Source organism: Sinohyriopsis cumingii, chromosome 5, assembly GCF_028554795.1.
Source record: "Sinohyriopsis cumingii isolate HCF-2022 chromosome 5, ASM2855479v2, whole genome shotgun sequence".
In the NCBI taxonomy this organism is placed as follows: Eukaryota; Metazoa; Mollusca; class Bivalvia; order Unionida; family Unionidae; genus Sinohyriopsis; species Sinohyriopsis cumingii.
The window spans coordinates 71,711,981-71,731,754 of NC_142965.1; the positions used below are offsets into that span (position 1 = coordinate 71,711,981).

General features: G+C 39.4%; 1 protein-coding gene across 1 annotated transcript in view; it reads right to left on the bottom strand.

The window, feature by feature from the left end:
- Window positions 1-773: 773 nt before the first annotated feature.
- LOC149799418 (putative serine protease K12H4.7) overlaps window positions 774-19,774 on the bottom strand; it is a 35,228-nt gene continuing 16,227 nt past the window's right edge. The window contains exons 6-10 of the mRNA XM_089957071.1: window positions 5,642-5,756; window positions 4,134-4,341; window positions 3,066-3,165; window positions 2,366-2,571; window positions 774-880 (exon numbers count right to left, since the gene is read on the bottom strand). Of these exons, the coding sequence (XP_089813197.1) occupies window positions 774-880; window positions 2,366-2,571; window positions 3,066-3,165; window positions 4,134-4,341; window positions 5,642-5,756 (736 nt within the window). The remainder of the gene's footprint in view (window positions 881-2,365; window positions 2,572-3,065; window positions 3,166-4,133; window positions 4,342-5,641; window positions 5,757-19,774) is intronic.

A 19,774-nucleotide genomic window follows, 5' to 3' on the forward strand; every position in this document is an offset into this window, starting at 1 on the left:
CACCCAGAGGGTCTTGAGCACTGGGGCTACCCAGAGCACCCAAAGACAACCAACGTTAATTAACGTTAGCGTTAAGTGCACTGTTGCTGATGGAACATCAGCTTAAAGTACCGAAAGTACTGTCCTCAGGGAATATCGTGCGTGATATTTGGCGAAAGATCTTCTCTGGTAACCTTTCCTTTTTACTTTTTCGTAATATGTGTGGCTCTTTATTACTCGACTCACCAACAGAAAAGCAGATTTATATTTGACATGCTCTTCCCTATCACGGCAATCGTTCAGAATCCACCCCCAACAAATAGACAGATGGTCTGGTAAATGTGATTCTTTTGAGTGGGCGACTGTACATCGAAGATCAACACAATCAGAGACCATACATCTAAAGCGCTATGCGACAACACAATCTCCTAAGATGAAACATAAAGTTAATTAATTTAATCTGGAAAACTCGTGAATCAGGACATATTCACTAGGAACATGATGTTGGGATATAAGAGGTTCCATTGCATATAGAGAAAGAAAATAAAGTCGATCGATCGAGAGAGAGAGAATTCAAAAAAGCTTTAATAACACACACTAGAAGGTAACTTTCTGAAGGAAATGGAAAAGACTACGACCGTTCGCACCAAAATGTATCGTACAAAATATTATAATTTCACCAGAAGCTTGAAAATGCATATCGGAATTAAAGAAAATCATATAAATATATTATGTAGTTAATATTTATTTATTTATTTATTTATTTATTTATTTATTTATTTATTCATATACTTTCAAGAAATCCATGTATTGATCATATTTGCTGTTCTCTCTCTGGCCTCCTTGAGTTGAGGTGGATCATTCTGTGACGATGGATAAAGGTCTGCACAGTGCGCCGTCCCTGTTGAAATAATAATAATAATAATAATAATAATAATAATAATAATAATGATCATAATAATAAATAACCGCAACAACAATCAAACGAGTGAAAGTAAACTAATCTGTGATAATCAATGTCAAACTGAAACTGAATTCGGTTGAAATCCATAATCGCTGGTAAAGATTATTCAGCAAAAACGAATTTTAGGAGGAGGAGCAATGAAGGACTATAATTCCACTAAACGATGACACAATATACTGGGCATTGACTTTTTCTCTGATCTTATAAGCTGCGCGTCAAAGTTCGTTGAAATCCAACAAGCCGTAGCTAAGTTAAGCTGCAGAAGCCAAAGTTTAGAGAGGCGGTAAATCAGGGGCCATAACTTTTATAAGCGATCATGCGGATTGCAGAAGATTAAACTCATCGTAGGTCTTATTAATCTAAAGATGTGTAACAAAATTTGGTTGAAATTGGAATAGAAACCAAAGATAGGAGAATGGGCAATTAGGGGACATTACTCTTCCAAACCATACCGTGAAACCATTCCATTTGATCCCCTTCAAGGTAAATTCATATATAGATATAACATTATCGATCAATATCTAACCACGCAATTCACTCCTTTTAGTTTTCTTCTTCCTTTTCTATTTTTTTTCGTGTCATTTTGTATCTTAGAAACGGGTGTGGTGTATACGAAGCCTAGGCGAAATCCAGCTGTCCGTATTAAGGATGTTCAGTAGAAATGATTGTTAGGAAGATGGGTACCCAGGGGCCATAACTCTTTTTTTATTATGAACAGAACGATGAAAAATAAATCTGTCGTGGTCTCATCTCCATCAAGCCATACATCTTATCTGACATAAAAATGCAAAAATTCCCGCCAAAATTATCTTGCGGAAACTAAATTGTTGTTGTTGTTCTTGTAATTGATGATGATGATAAAGGCAGCAGTGGTAGTAGTAGTAGTAGTAGTAGTAGTAGTACCAACAGTACAGTCAAACCTTCTCTAACAGAGGCCTCTGAAAGACAGTCATCTTTGTAAGAACGCACATTTGTCAAAATCCAACAAAACATAACCCATGTAAAACAAACCTCGATATAATAGTCTCTCTATAATGAGACAGGTTGAGTCGGACTCAAAGGCCACTCTTCCATGCATGTTTCACTGTAGTAGTAGAATTAGCAGTTGTTTATTTGTTCTTGTTATCGGTGGTTGTGGCTGTGCATGGTGAGTCGGAAAGATTGTTTTTATCTTATTCTCTTCCATCAACAGCCATATGATGTAAAGAAAGTAGCAGAGAAAAGGAAACACCTTTCAAAGTAGCACGTATTTTGTCTGTCTGTCCCAGTTTTTATTACTGTAAGTAGTAAATAAAAACATTATATTCAAATGTAACTTACTATAGAGATATCAAATTATCTGGGTTAAATTAAATATTACCGGGTATTTCTGAGTTGCGCAAGGTAAGCTATCATATTTAAAACTGACTTGACCAGACGTACCATGGATAACTACAGGCTCTGCGTGATTGGGGAGCGAGCCATTGAACATCAAAGGATACCAGGGATCGTTAGTCCCGGAAGGGAACACAGCATTGCTCAGCTGCATTCTGTAGCCTCCATAATACCGGTTGATATCATCCGTTTCATATTCTAGGGAGCAGAAGTATTCTTGTCCAAACAGAGATGCACACTGGTCACATGAGTAACTACAAAACAAATGCGTTATATTATTGTTAGTTGGCTATATCCAATTTCTTGGCATGAAACTAGAATCATTAACCAAAAAGAACACAGTTATGCACTAATAAATTTTGCATGAATTTGAATAAACTTCATTTTGTGACTATGCTAAATACACTGTAATTAAATAATTATCAAGGTTGTTAGATAATGAAAAATAATTAAAAATAATGTCAAAGAGTTTAAAGATCATGTGCGCCCTTTCTTCTCACGTACTTGCTGGTGTGTGCTGTGAACGGCGTCAAAACAAAAGCAATCTGATAGGAACAAATACATATTGAAGAAAGAGAAAACAAAGCGTGCAAATTTTCTTAATGATTAATACATACATACTTACATACATACACACACACACACACACACACACACACACACACACACACACACACACTCACACACACACAGAGTCTTGTATTGTTTTTGTAGTGTTTGATAATTATTGCCGAGTCTGGGTTCTTACTTGAAGGGTAGGGCGAAGTATGGACCGAACGGCACCTGGCCTCTGTCAGATCCGGCAAACCAGCCAAATTCTGTGCACGATTGATATATCCACTGTCGAGCTAAAGAAACAATAATCCCATTAAAAACAACTCACATATTTGAAATCATAATTCAGACTTTTGTAAATCATGTCGAACTTTACTAGACCGGGGTCCATGGTCACAAAACTAAACTATCAAAAAAATACCAAAGTTCGCACAATGTTTCTATTACTGCGCTGATGATGTGAAATTTGTTTATAAACACCAAAAAAACCGAAAGGACCATGTTTTCACAACTTACAAAACGTAACTTTTCTCAATGACAACTAAGAACCATTGTGCATTGCGTTAGTAAATATTTCATCTGATGCTCATATGGTGGCGCTCTACAGTTTAGTAGTTTGTAGAATTTTAAAGAAAGGAAATTCCTCGGGTTTCCTCACTGGTTATACTGTCTGTTTAAAAAGACCTTGTATATCATAAGTACTATTCAAATAAACCTTAATTTCTCTTTAATTTGGTGTATGGTTGATGAGTGTAATATAGGTTATAGGGTATACAGCTTGGCCTTACTTCAGATGTACATCTCTCTAAAAACTGGTAGCTTCGCTTGGTCATTTTCACTTCCTGGACTTCAGAGGTAATTGTAAAACAAGGAGAGCCGATAACGTTTCTTTTTAATGTTTTTTTTTTACATTTGAAATATTTCGCAATTCATTCATTGCACTTTCAGAAGCTGGTATTGTCTAGTCTGACTAAATTCACTTTCCCTATTTTAATGACGGCTAACGATAGTATTCTTTGGACAAATTTAGGCTGATTTGTTTAGAACAAGGGAGCAGTAATTTTAGTTAGCTGTGTGCTTAGATCATGTACAATTCCCACAAGTACTATATCCAAAGAAATTTCAGCCATAATACATGAAAGTAACACAGAGGTATACCAACATTGTCTCCACTGTGCATGTTACAAATGTAAATAACTTCACCTTGCACCCACCACTCTCAGAAGTGCATAATATTTGTAGAGCGTCCCGTACGATTTACCTCCCTCCGCCACGCTGCTGTCGAGAGATTCTTGCTTCATTTCAGAGATAAGTTTCTGGTATTTGTAATCCAGACACTTCTTTCCAAACTTTTCGAGGATTAGATTGCTAACGTCAGCATATCTCTGGATAGATGGTCCCCGCGAGCTGTCCGTCATGATGCCACATAGTGTGTTGATTGTAGTTTCTGTTGTGTTCAGAGTTGTACCCTTTTCAAAGTGGAAGCAATCAATCAATAAATTTACAGAATTAGCGCCAGTAGGCTTTAAGGACTCAATGAATAAGACGTAACCTAACATCGATATGCGTCAACATATTCACAGGGACCTAAAAATCTCGTGTCCAGTTCCTATGGGGTCTCATTCGTTGAATTCAAGGGGAACAATTGTCTTCTACTTAGAATGACCTTTTTTTTTACACATATTTCCCGTAAACATATCCATTATTTCAGCAAGGAGTACTGTTCATAAAACAACCAGTCTAACTTCTAAATTTGAAACGTGTTGGACCCTGACAGTTACTGTTACTTTAAAACTAACGTGACGTTATAGATAATCTATATGTGATACATCCAGGATCTCAAATAGGTAATGATTTAATATTGAATTTATGAAATGATTTGAATAATGTCCAGATTTTGCTGGCAAAAGCTGGACACAATTCAACGATCTTCATCGTTTTAATATTAAAATCATTTTCCATTTGAGAATCATTTTATTATATAGTTTTTATTTCAGTGGAAATTGTTTGGATAGAAAGAAGAACGAATAGTTTCATTCATTCTGAAAGACGTTGCACATTTCTATTGTACTGCGTACAGAAAGTTCCAAACAAGGTTGAAATAGTTTTAACGTTTAAAAGAAGATTATACTTTTCTTACAAACTGTAATTCAAAGACCAATCGTCAGTCCGAATAAACAGAACATTTTACACAGTCAAAAACATTTTTCAACACAGAATGTCCAATGAGCTTGATGTAGCATTGTTTGATACAGTACCCGCTATAGTGAAGTAGACGATCCATGTTTACGTAACCTAACATGTCACTTTCACAACAAAACGTTACATTGTTGCAGTATTCATTTGAAAGAATGTACTGTAAGAAAACTATGTCAACTACTTGATAAAACATGGTATGTGGGACGCTACGCAAAAGAGTCTATACTGAATTTTACAGTTGGTATTTCAAATGGAAGCCATTGGGTGATGAGCTAAAAAGATCAAAATCCTCAACTTTTCCGCCTTCTACCACATCGTCATCAACTACAACTGGATGCCTTAATAAGAGCTAAGGGGAATTTAAAATCCTCATTTTTAATGTTTGGTTCCAGAAACTGAACACTTAAAATTTTCCTTCTGATATCTCATTAATAAGTGTGATATATTTTACACACAAATCCAGACACGAGTGATGAATGAGGATATATATCTGATTTGTTAATTGCACATACAAGAGTTCTTTAAATCAGCCAAAACTACTGCGGAATTTTCCTCATTTGAGTCACTTACCGTAAATGTTCTGTTAACTCCATTGTACTGTGCCACCAGTTGCCAGTTGTCTGCGAGAGCGCTGTACAATGCTGAAGGTTCTATGAGATTGCTGTGATCTATTTTATCACATAATCTGCAAGCAAGGTAGCCCTAATATATATATATATATATATAACTGGATACATGTTAGTTTTTCGTAAACGTAGTTATCAACATTATTTAACTGACCTTTTTCATTTTGTGACGGGCTTCATATTTGGCGAAGCATCATTATCTTTTGTTAAAGAATCGTAAAACTTCATGTCAAAGTTCTTTCTGTACTATTTTGGCTAAATTATGTCCTTTGTTTTTTGAGAAAAAAAATCTTTTAAGTTTTTTCTGTCTTGGGTATAAAAGTAATGAAAACAATAAACTCCTTTTGATATACTGCCATTTCAAGCCCGCACGTTTTCCAACAGAGAGTGATAATCGGTACCATTTTCAACTTCATTACAGACGAATACCATACAAAATAGTAGAAATGAGGGTAGTGCAGACAAGACACATGTATTTAAAAATAAATCAAACGGAAGATGGACCATTTCATTTGACAGCAAAAGTACTTTCTTTGAGAACTGCCAATCAGTTGTCAAATGGGAGCTGGTTCACGATGTTTCACGCTAGACAACCATCCACTACCACAACAATCGTGATCTTGAAATATCCCACATTTTTGTACGCAAAAATGATGTTCCACATGGACTGCCATAGGCAGATATACATTCATGACCGATCTGATAATGGTGACGAAGATAGTGTGAGATAATGTAGGATTAAATACTTATCACCACGGCAAATCATACGAAACAATCAAGTACTACATGTGCCATACATTATGACACGCGGTAATTGTTGCTACGGGTCGCAAGTTAATATGTGGCGTTACTGCACAACTACTATACGCAGATACGCTTTCGTGACGTAATAAGACAATATTGTTTGTCTCCCTTACAAGGAAAATCCCATTAAGGATGAGTAGTAGCAAAGTGTATGTTTTAACTTTTCTGGCTCCTTGTGATCCTTCACACCCATTGTAGCATGTACCCCCAAGACGTTTGTCTAGCCCATAATCGGCCCATGCATGTTTAGCAATTTAATTATCTCCGAGCGCGAACAGTCATGGTGGTAGAGTCTATACCAGCTATCAGTGCCCAAGGAGACCCTCCCAACAGTAGTTTACTGCTACTCAAATTTTGCATCCACGTATGTTGAGGCTGCATAAGGTTTCAATCGATATTGCCCAGACAACGTGGCTTATTCAGCTGATGATTTGATCGAAAAATCAGACTTCTGTTGTTTATTCGTCTTTAACTTGTTCTTTCTTATTTATAGTTTTCTGTGATTTTCCTTTTCTACCAGAATGATCTCAAACCCGGTCTCAATGAATATTTTATCTTCGATAGAATCCGGATGTAATTTACTGATCGTAAAGAGACTGCCATGAGCTGCAGCAAGCAATTCTGAATAGACACGTAGTCGTGAATGCAATCGTATCGAAAATAATTTGCTAGCACCACCAGAGACACTGGTTACTATCGACATAACTTGAATAATAATTAAAGTTGGTACACCTACAATGGTTGTTGCTGCCCTGATTCCATTCACACCAAGACCAACAGACATTGCCGTGGCAAGATCGCAAATGGCATCTGCGACCAAACACGTGCGTTTTTATTTCATGATCAGTGAGGTTCTCTTAGCAGTTTCATCTCGCAGCTGTTTTTCCGCATCGATTCCTTTCTCATGTCGGTAAAACTGAAGGTCCATCGTAGTTCTTTTATTAATGATACAACCAAATAGTTCAATGGTACGATACGCAGACCTTGTCTGATTTCATCTCTCCCAGGCGCAATACGCACGCGTACATCTAGGCAATACCTCTTTCTTACTTGTACAATTGTCATACAATTATAAAAGAAACCCTCCGCTACGGGATTACTTAAATTTCCGTTGATTGTGCGTTCTGGTGCTTCAGAGCCCTTTAAAAAAATAAAAAAACAGACCGATTACGCCTGCTCATTTGCCTCTAACTATCGTATGTGCTAAATAACTGTTATCCAAACAAATACATCCTTGCTGAATACCATTAGGGATAGTTTTTATTTCAGTTGAGTCATTGTTGGTGTAAATTATTCATTTGTGAACGTGACCGCCGTTGTAGAAACAATCCCGAAGTGTTTTCGCAATTGATGCTGATTTCAATGCTTGAGTGCGTGTTAGTGCGATGATTCCAAGGTGGTTTCGAATTGACATTGATACATCATGGTCATTTCAACGAGCAATTTCTACTTTACCCTTAGCATAATTATATGACAATTCATAATAGGGCTTGGTAACACCTCTTTGAAGCAGATATTCAACGACAAGTGGAGTGAAACCGTTTCCAATGTTAGGATGTCAGCTGATCTAACTCCCTGAAGTTAGACCCATTACGTATATATAATGATACAATTTATCTTAAACACAAACGACAAAAACTAATGACCATCGTCAGGATAAATGTTGACAGCTTTAAACTGAATTTCATCTCCGGTGACTACAGTTGCATATATGTTCATATGTTTTTGAAGGTGGTGTTCTACAGTTTAGAGTTTTGCATAGGGTTAGAATTTTAAAGGAAAATAATTTTCCCGGGTTTTCTCACTGGTTATACTTTCTATTTAAAAATATTTCGTATATCTTAGGTATTGTTCAAAGAACATTTATTTCCTTTTATTTTTGTGTATGTGTAATATGGGTTATAGAGTAAACAGCTTGGCCTTACTCCATATGTGCACCTTTGAAAAAACTGCTAGCTCCACTGGATTATTTTTACTTCCAGAACTTCAGAGGTCAAATGTAAAAAAGAGCCGATACTTTTTAAAAAAATACATTTTATGTATTTGGTAATTCATTCATTAGTAGTAATAGGGGATACATTAGCGACAATGGGACTTCAATGTTAAACTGAGGGGGGTGTACCCTGGCGACAAGGGGACTTGAACATGGGGGAATTTTAACATCGATGGGACTATAGAGTGACAAAAAGTATTGGGACAGTATAGAGACAAGGGTATGTGATTGTTTAGCGACACTTGGAATTGACGTAATGGTACTGAACATTGGTAACAATGTGGCAAAGGGCTGACCTCAATTGAGCTAAACAATGGGAATAAAGCTAAATGGCGGGACGGGACTTATAACTGGATATACATAGACACAGACAAAGAAATCTCTCTCTCTCTCTCTCTCTCTCTCTCTCTCTCTCTCTCTCTCTATATATATATATATATATATATATATATATATATATATGGCAAAGATAACAAATATATATTTTCGAGGCACTGGAGTGGCCTGAAAAGGACATTTGGGTTATTATATTTTCACCGTTTCTTCCACCATCTAGTCTCTTTCTCTATTATCGCCTTCTTCTTTTCCTTCTCTAGCATCCAGTCAGGATGTATCTTTGATCTAAACTTCTCCTGCACCTTTATCCAGTTTTGATTCAGTTTTCAAAGTGCACTTTTTCTGTTTTCTTTGTTCCATCTCACCTTTGCCCAGTTATTTTTCATCTTCTTCACCTCCTGTTGCAGTACCTTTCTAACAATTTCTTCAGCTTTCTTTAATTAATCCCCACTTCATAAAATACCACTCTGTCAAATTCTCTATTTGTTCTAAAAGGCACCTGACTTTGATTACACCATCAAGAGCCTCCTTCAATGTTCCAACTCGAACATACTAACGTTGAATAAAGCCTCTTAATTTCTCCACTTTCTCCTCTATCATGCGTTTAATCAGATCTCTCGCTGCATTTAGAACGGTCACAAATTCTAGGCTACCTTGATACTTCCATTCATCTGCAAGCCTTTCAACTACATAGGCTGCATCCACCATCCAGTACCTACTGTCTTTTAAATCGCTCAATAAATTCATCTTCTTATGTGTTGACTAGATAACACTGGGTAGCCAGACTGGTCGGTCGGTCGTTTCAATTAAAGTCGTGTTCGCCCTTATGGGCACGTACGACTAGTTATTTTCCGTTTGGGAATAATTTATGTTTTCGAGGGGGAAGGAATGGTGCCACTTCCCCCAAGGCATCAATGCACGTAGGAAGTGCTATTTGATTAGTCTGATTTCGAGACATTGATGTCTCACGGGACTCGTGGTGAGTGGGAATGGCCCACGCGTACTTATTTATGTGGTACATGTCTGGCAGTGGCAAAGGTATGTTGGACCGAGTGGGAGGGATGCGCCCTACATCCGGAATCGATTTTTCACCCCAGTTTCCGAATAGTAATTTACGTCGTTTCGCCCTATTTATAATTTGGAAAATCATTTGTGCTGTTTGTAGGATAAGGTAGTTATGACATGATGAGTCTCCTAGTCTATTTAAAGGAAAGGTTATTTAATCAAATTATATTTTGGGGTTTATATTCTAATACTTAGTGTTTCCGCCTTGTGCGCAGTGCCTGATGACTGGGATTAGTCACCTTATTGTTTGTATGTTTTATGGACATATTTCATAATTATGTAATTTGGTGTCACATTTTGTAGCTGGTCCTGATGACTTTGGGTTATTAGCCACCTTATATGTCTAATTTTGGGTTCTTACTTTAATTTCTAACCAGTTTATAAATCAATTCGTTAACGCATTGTGCAGCTGTCCCTGATGGCTGACATTTAAGCCACTTTATAATATCTAGGTTTATTGGCTAGTTTTTATTCGTGTAATGTAAGACGATTCATAATGCCTCAAGGTATAGGATAGATGTTGTTAGTACGATTATGATGGTTACTTAATCACCGATCATCTATTGCATTACTTAACTGATTATACATTTGGACGACTCAGGTTGCTGAAGTGGGCGATAGGTGCAGTATCAAACCGCCTCACGCAGAACACTCCTCTACTTGGACTGTAAACCGTATGATGTCTTCGCACCTAACTTTCCACCCAGTCGCTCCAAGAAGGATATCCGGTGATGTAGTAATCAGATATTATATAGATGGGTATTGGCTATGTCCTGCTTCTGAATCTGTCACTAAACTGCATTGCTTGTATAACCACCAAGGGTGCTGTAGTGTGTGATGGGTGCAGGTACAGCATCAGCCCACCTCAGGCGATACACGCCCCAACTCGGGCGGTAAACGCTATACTACCTCCGCACCCACGTCCCCACCTGTTTCAACACATGAAACTAGTAGATGGGTGATTAGGTTGAGTAAGTGGCTAACTTTAATTATATATAGGATTTGTGAGATATCAAGCCGGTCTGAATATAATAGGATGGGTTATATTTTGCTGATTTGGTCAATCTCGTTGAGGAAGATTAACATGCATCATTTGTTTGATTGGGGTTGGGATTAGTTTGATAAAGTATTCTGGGTAGGTATAGGTAGGTGACGAATCAATTTTCTTTAAGGTGGTGGTTAATGTTTTCCTTTGTTCGTCATATCTCGGGCATATGTTGAAAATATACCAGAGGTCTTTGTCATCAACGCAGTTGTGGCATTTAGCCACGCTGACAAACTGCTCTGATTTATATAATCTAGCACGGACCTGAATGAAAACATCCCTTACACTCACTTCACATATTATCTACTATGCACACACGGGAGGAAAAACAAACGTTAAATCTGCTATCCACACAGGAGAAAGGTTAAAACACTAACCCAAAATATACTATCCAAACACAGGTATGCGAACGCATACAAACATAATATTTACTATCTACACAAACGTACGCGAACCCAAACAAACCCCAATATACTATCCGCACAAACATACGCGAACGTATACAAACACAATATCTACTATCTGCACAAACGTACGCGCACACATACAAACACATGTGTACACACAACGTAATCGCACGTACTCAAACACACACAATCGCATCAGCAAAGGAGTGAGTGTTTATAATCATACTACTCCACATTTCGACCAATTGGCATCTTGAATAGTCTCTTTCCTAGAGATTTGGTTAGCCCTGAGAAGTGCTGTCTTTTGAACTCTAAATACACCTGGTTAACGGTATCATCTCCCAGGTCTGGCACCACAGACACAACGACGGCTCCAGTCATTTTCCCAATTGTCTCCAGATTTGACTAAACGAGAAGGAAGTCGTCTCCTTTTCTTTTCTTTGGGGAATGAAGAAGGATCTTTTCTGTGGGTGACCTCTTTGTTTGTTGGTTCCGGGGCACACACCCAAAAAAGACTGACGTCGATGACTTGGCACACACGCTTTTAATGTTTTCCAAAATCGCCGGAAAATCCTCCCCTTTGGTTGCTCCTTTTTTCTTTGGGACGACTGTGTCAGGTTTGACTTCGATGCTTGACTCAGTGTTTTCTCAGATGACGAGACTGACCTTTTCTTTTTACTTTCCGGACAGGAGAACGACGATGGTGATGGTGTTCACTTATTTGAAGAGGCATCCTTGGGTGTTCAAGAGCACAAAAATACTGATTCCCATCGTTTGCCTCGGGTCTTTATTATACTGGAATGCGTTGCCTCTGATTGTCTTTACTCCGTATCAACTTGATGAGTGACATCACGCGTCGTGAAAGGGTTCGCAAAGGACGAAATAGCGACAGTTCTTTCTTGGATATATCCAGGAAACTCTGTAAAATACCCTATCTTTCTTGGACTTTGATTTTAAGAACAGGTACTTTGTGAGTAGCTGCCACTGCAGGAAGTTGGTGTTGGTGGAGACGCGGGTTTCCATTGCTTCAGGTCGTTGTTTGCGATAGTAAGGTTGAATCTTGGCCGAAGTGCTTCTCTTGCGGGTAGAAGCTATTTTCCGGGGTCTTTTCTTTTTCGTGGGTTGTGACCTGGTCTTGACACCGTTGCTCTTTTTCTTCTTCTGTGTCCGTTTAGCTTTTTAGGGAGTGGCTTTTGTTCTTGGGGAGGACTTTGTTGGCACTGGGATCCCATTTTAAAAGGGATCCGAATGATGACACCTCCTATAGAACCGTTACCTCCAGGTTTCAAAATGATTTGCTTTTTGGTTTGAGTGTCGATTCGGGGATCGGCAAGTTGCGGCAAGGCCACTTTGTTTCTGTCAGAAAAGTGTTTGTTGTGATGTGGAATGTGAATGATGTCTTGTAATAATTGACGTGCTGTCACCGTAAACAACCGTAAGACTGTTTTTAGTCTGGCTTCTAAAACACGAGCACGTATTTGTGGTATCTTTTCGCGACCGATGCTGTTCAAGGCACGAATCAGTTTGACGGAAAGATGAGACTGAATGGATTTTATGTTGACGCTGTATATGACGGACCCAAAGTGTCCGAGGTTTTTATAGATTTTTTGGTTAAGTCCATGACGGAGACTTCTACACGACAGGTACTCCTGTTTTGGCTCGATTGGTGAAACAGATGGGTACGAAATCTCAAATAATCAGGGGTGGTGGGTTTTAAATCCACGAGTAAATATGCGTGTGAGGTTTGAGTGGCATCGTTGTATACATGACTGTTTGACTAAGACTTGCACTTGCAATTATTCTATAGGGCTTTTAAACAAGACCACGTAATGAACATTGAGACAAATGGTGCGATGTGCTTTACTTTGTTGAAACACAGTTTGGGTAATGTAATTGACACTGGCATTACGATGATGCCCTTTTGTGCGTAAACCACAGTTTAATGTCTTCTTCGTCTTCTCATAACATGACTTGACTTGGGGTCAGACACGATCCGTCAGTCTTCGTCCGGAATACCTTCCACAAACACGATGGAATAGCCTTGACGTTCTCACAAGAGACTGTACTCATATTGCCACTCATTGTAGCACCACTCGATCCATTGAGGTCGACGCTAGATCAAATGATGTTTATGTTCAATCAAACGTTTGACGAATTCGGTTTCGCCTGAACCGCTAGGTCCGGCAATTAACATCTGAATGGGATGGTGAAGATACAAGGCCTCCAAGCTGGGACGAAATAAGTGTTCGTCGATGACATTAAAAGTAGAGGAAGAGAGAGAGAGAGAGAGAGAGAGAGAGAGAGAGAGAGAGAGAGCAATAGTGCAGATATCATCAGCGTTGACACGAAGACAGACAAAACAAGAGTTTCTATAATTGTTTCAGGACACGTTTATTGATTTAAAAAAAAAATTGGAAGAACACGAAAGACAAAAAGTACATAAAAGCCAAAGGGTTAAGTACATCATTAAAATACACATTAAAACGATGAAAATAGAATATAAACATGTCACTGTTCAATATGTTTTTGGTAACAAAGGTGTCCTAGGAACAGTGTTTAATGTTCTTAGAGTCTCTACATTGCGTACAGTCAAATAGGTGTCCTCCCGGAATGGCCTTTCGGGAATGTCAATGACAGTCCTGTCCTGAGGAGAGTGGTTTTCCTCAGTCTCGGCCTCTTCTTTTGGCACTGTCCCTAACACATTTTTGAAAGTTACTTTTTTAATGGATGTTTGAATCTAGGGTCACAACTCTTGAGCATAATTGGTCTCTTCTTCTGTCTTTTGTCCAAGCCTCGAAACCCCAGCTTTTCCTGTCACGTACATCTGTCCAGTGAGGGTGTAAGTCACAAGCTACACACATCATCGTACACATATACAGTACCAAAATGTTGACAGATAATTTTTTTCCCATAGGGGTCGAGAAGTATCCAGATGAAAGCGCAAGGCTTTTAACAGAATGAGTCCTCTCGTGGACATTTAAAGGAACCACTTTTATGTTGTTCTCGCGGTACCTCACTGTACAAATCGTACAGGACCCACAAGGAATCGGCTGGTAAACGAAATCCCAGAAAACAAGTCATTAAGACAGATACAACACGACGACCCAAATTGAATAGGCAACGTTCATGTAATATTTGTTGGTAATCCTCCACCGTCTGAATACTGTCATTGATTTCCTTCCACGGAATTTGTTGCATCACCAGTGATAAAGGTCGTAGCATGGTAGTCCGTTTTTATACACTCTTTGGTTTCACGTAATGATTGTAGTTTTCAACAGCGTCAGTTTTATGTTAGTAGTGTTGAATCATTAACTCACACACTACACGTTGTACATAGGTTTCCTCTTGATTTGCTCGTGTAAAAGATTTTGGTAATCCTTTAACTCGTCCGTTGGAGTTCGTTGTATTATGATCATCTTGTAAGTAGAATGAGTGGCATCCAAAACTATATGAACCTCACGCGATTCGTCAGTGTCTTACCAATGGAACGCTTTCAAATGAATCAGGCCTTGAAGTTGCAATTGTTCTTTGCGTTGGACTTGTATTATGACCAACTCTTGGTAAATACGTTTCCCAGGTCCAGAGGTAGATTGCGAATGTCCTCTTCTCAACTAGACATGCATATCAATGTCTTTCTGTTGTCGGAGGCAATAAGTGTATTTTCTGCACAGAGAGATGATCGTACTCCAGTGGTGATTCTAAATTGTTAAGTCAGAAGTTTCCTCTTGAACTAAGTTTACATTCTGTAAAAGATTTTGGTAACCATCTAACTCTTTTTCTGGAGTTCGTTGTAGCAAGTCTACCTAGTAATAAACAGTAGCAGTAACAAAGCAATTATTCTCACCCACGTCTACTTTATCAATGTCTGACTATTTGAACACTTTCATCAGAATAAGTCCTCTTACACCATTCAGATATCAACGGTTTAAACATGGGTGACGTAACGGATGCAACTGTTCTTTGTGTTTCACTTTAATTTTGACGAACTCTTGTTAAATGCGTTGTCTCAGCTCCAGAGGAAAACCACGAATGTTCTATTGCAAAGTATCCATAGAGAGATTACTTAGGTCGTCAGGAGACCATCGATCATGTTCCAGGTAAGCAGAATCTTTTTATCTTTTATAAATCCGACTCTGGCTAATTCGTCGGCGGTCGGTCCTCCCACATATATAGGCCATTTTCGACTGAATGTTTGAAATCGACTTTCAAAGTCGCAGTATTCAGACAAACGCACGGGCTACGAATATTTGTCTTTCACAGGCTCATTTCTATAAGGGTACGGTGTAATTCGCAGCAGTTTGCTCATTTTTGGATGACATTGTAGAGTGGTAACTGCATGGCTTCACGTGGAGGATGACATTCACAATGAAAACCAGCAAAGAGACGACGATAACGAGTGGCATAGCTTTCGCAACCGTCAGGTTTGACAGGCACATCATCACTTTCCATGGTAGGCTTGGTAGTAGTGGTAGTAGTCATTGCAAATTTTCAATGATGTGATACTGAATCGCCGAGGTCACCGAGTACGGCATCCATACAATCGCAAGGCAGAACATCGCACTCGAGTTTTCTTTCGCTTGATACTTGCTGTTTAAAAAGATTAATCTTTCTCGCTTGGCAAAGGTAGTCACAACAAACTATCGGTCACGGACGTGGTCCCTTTTTATATTAGACGTAATGAAGTCTCGAGCTTACACATCGTTCATTTTTTATGCCTAGCTTTTGGAAGTCTTCCTTTCTTCTTCCTGGACAACGGTATTACCTTCCGTAAGGTACTATCATGCCTGTACCGTAGTGTGATGGATGGAAAGACCATAGAAATGTAAGGACAGTGCGGAGACTACTGAGTATGTTTCACAATAACTTAATCGTTATAGATACATCGATCCGTTCGCAACTTCGGACCAAACCAAAAACATTGTACTTCGTATCCCAATCCAGTCTCAGGTCTCAAGTAGACAAGTAGACAAAACTTGTTCAAGCTAAAACATTTGCACTAGGTAATCCTTCCCTATATGTGGGCCATTTTTCAAAAGTTTCCAATCGCTTGTCACAATCACAATGCTAAGGCAAGAAGACAGGAAAATCGTATGGTTTAAACGTCTCAGTGGGTCTCTCGCTCGATTCGTGCTTTGTCAAAGTCATCCTTCTTGCTGGTGGCTATCCTCTTGGAACCATTTATTTTGCAGGCATGTCCGTAAGGTAAAGTGAAATTATTGAGAAGCCGCACTCGCTTATGATACACGATTTGATACACTTTTTTTAAAGGTCCAATGACAATCTGGTGTGTGAGTAAGCGTACAATCTTGTGCGGTTGGTAAATGGTCACTCTAAAATTTCGATCCTCTCCAGACTGCAAGGCTTTATTTCTAGACCCCAAAATTCACCACTCGACTGGTGCAATAACTGAGACTCAATCCTTTCATTTTACACTTCGTGTGCACTTCTTCTTGTGGGTCTTGGTATTCGTAGCCATAATGTTTAGGGCCACCACTAGCAAAACTTAGAATCTTGTCTACGGGTGCTTGTCCGTCCAGGCTCCTAAACGGTCTCCTTCGATGTCAGGGTGACGTTGACCAGGGCGATCAATGTAGGTGCAACTGTTTGTATCAAAATACAGCACAGGATCTCCAAACAGTTCTAAAACTTGCATACTTTTTTAAGCGAGCATTGGCTGTCACGTAAGTGGCAATGATGACATTTCCAAATTTGTCTTCCAAGTCCAGTTCTTCTTCGTAAATGACTAAGATCAAGTCCTCGCAAAGGAGGTCCACGTGTTTATTTTTCTTGCCGTGAATTATCTGAAAGTAGCGGGAAGGTTCGGTCAAATATTCAGTCTTGGGTAAAAACGTCGTTGTGTCATTTAAATCCACAAGCAATTTAACATCACTTTGGCAAACGATCACCTTCGTCCGTTTTTCTCCACGTGGTCTAAAGAGATGCCTTCCTCCTACACATATTTCTCTTTGCATTTCTTTTGGTCTTTGATAGTGTGGTCCTAGGAAGGATAGCCACTGGCTTCTTGTTTCAGTTTCAAAAAGGCATCAACGAAGTCTTCGAAAATGCTAGAGTCTCGTTGCACTTGCAAATTTCGTACACTTCTAACAGTTGGTATCCAAGGATCAGAGCTTTAAACGATTCTACGCTGACCCACGTTTCTATTAAGACGCGTTCTTCCTTGAGTTGCTGACAAGGTCAGTCTAAGTTGCATGTTTCGTCACAAGTACCGCACAAAGGAAACATCTGTTTTCCTTGGCAATGGTGAGGTAAAAAGGAATTGTAAAGGTCCATGGGAGGAAAGAGTTTGCACCTGATCAATCCTTTGTCTTGTTGAATGTTGTCCAGGTCGATGTTTTTCGTCAGGAATTGCGGGTGCCCAGCGGAAAACGGACAATATTTGCACACGTAAGGATACAGCGAACACACGTCCAAGTATTTGATTTCTTCTCCTTGGTACAACAAGCTGGTGGCATTTTTCCGTCCTCCGTACAAACTATACGGCGGGCTCAGTGGGTACACCAACTGGTAACTTTCCACGATGCGTTTAAACTCGGGATCGGTTTTCAAACGGTGATCGTACTCGTGTTCACACATTTCCACCACTTGGTTTAATAGCTGTATTAACTTCAGGCGCCGCTGACAAGTACCTTATACAAATTTTCCATGGTCCATTGTAAAAACTAATGTTTGGTGTGACGTTGATGGTAACAGATGGGACATCCGTAAAATAAGCATACGTTAAACTCGTACACGATCTGAGGGTTTTCTAAGTCACAGCCATCGACCGAATACGTTCCGATGGTCTTTTGGCCTCCTCAGTTGCGGGCGTGTTGGATCCATTTGTCTTCCTTGTCGCACAAGCAATGTGGCGAGAGCAAGCGTAGGACTTTGACCGAGTATTGACGGTTGACAAAGTTTGTCGTTTGATTCTTTTGACAGCCATGGTGTTTTCGGGCATGAATAGTTGGCGTTTCACTAAGGAGTACGCTTTGGCGATGGTGCAGGCTTCTTTCAAAGGATCGATCCCTCCGTGTTCCATGAACAGTTCTCGAAATTTTCAACAGCAACGCCATAAAATGTCCACGTCGGAAAGACCATAACTTAATATTTCTTTCTGAAAGTATAAGGGGTATGAGGAGTGAGTGTGTTACCAAGCGTAGAATGCTTCTCGTTGTTCGGTGCTTGTGATGTCGGGGTCGTAGGAGTGATCCTCACGCAAATAGGGTAGAACTTCATTTTGTTTGGCTTTGGCATTGAGAAAGTGCGGAAAATAACTTTTGAACATATCTGTCATTCCAAACGTTTTAAGGATTTGACTAAAAGGCATGATCAAGTAACCCATCGAATCTTTAAACGGCACTTGTCCCACTTGCATGGAAATGAGTTTGGCTCCGTTCAAATTCACTTTAGGACGTTCGGTATTTTGTTCCGTATATTACCTCAAAAGAAATTGCCCATTGTATCCCGAGATATTGTGAGCCATCACCATGGCATGGTGATGACAACCTCTGTAACGTTCGATGTCCTCTTGGCTCAACGTATCATCGATGTGGTCTAAGGTCCATTGGGCGAAATCTGCAAACGTTTTCGGTTTCCGTAAGAATATTTCACGACCTCCAGGAATCTTTTTGAAGTGAAGGAAATTACTAAAGATAGGCTCTAGGATGCACATCTTGCTCGCTCGCTGAGCCACGCAAAAATTAAGAATATGAATGCCGACCTCTTGCATGCACTCGAAATAGAAAAATATGATATTTCCTTTCTTCTGGTCATATTCTTCCTCTTGGCTGGAATGATATTTTTGAATGTAGCATTCGTGTTCCAAGTCCACGATTTGGCGAAAAATGTATCATCATTTCTTTCCTCGACAAACGTTTATCTTGGCACTATTGGTACGTATACCTTGTCAACAAGTAGGACACAATCTCAGAAGTTGGGAAGCACTTTTCCGTTGTGAACCTTGCGTCTTCAAACGTTGTTGGTAACAGACAGGGGTGACTAAGGTGTGCTGACAAGAAGGGTAATGCACCCGTTCTTTTTCTTTCGTCCGGACAGGGTTTAGAGGCCAAGCATTCCTCAGATTTCGATCCGCAATGTTTGTGTTGCTCTCGATATGTTATAGCCATAGTCATATGGTAATGACATGGAAATGTTCATCGTGATGATAGCGTGAATCTATTTTCCGTCTTTGAAATCTTTGTCTCGAAACAACAGAGGTCAGCGCACTTCTTGAGAGTGCACTTTCAAGTTGTAGCGTTGAGCTACGACGTCTTGCAGTTTTTGCATTTTAGGAATGCCACAGGATTTCTACTTCTCTTTGTTGTTTGGCTTGGTCCGATCGTTGAATAGTTTTCCAGGTTCTTTTCCATTCTACCGTGTCGTTCTTGTCGGTATACATTCATCCCACCACGATGGCACGGGGTAAAA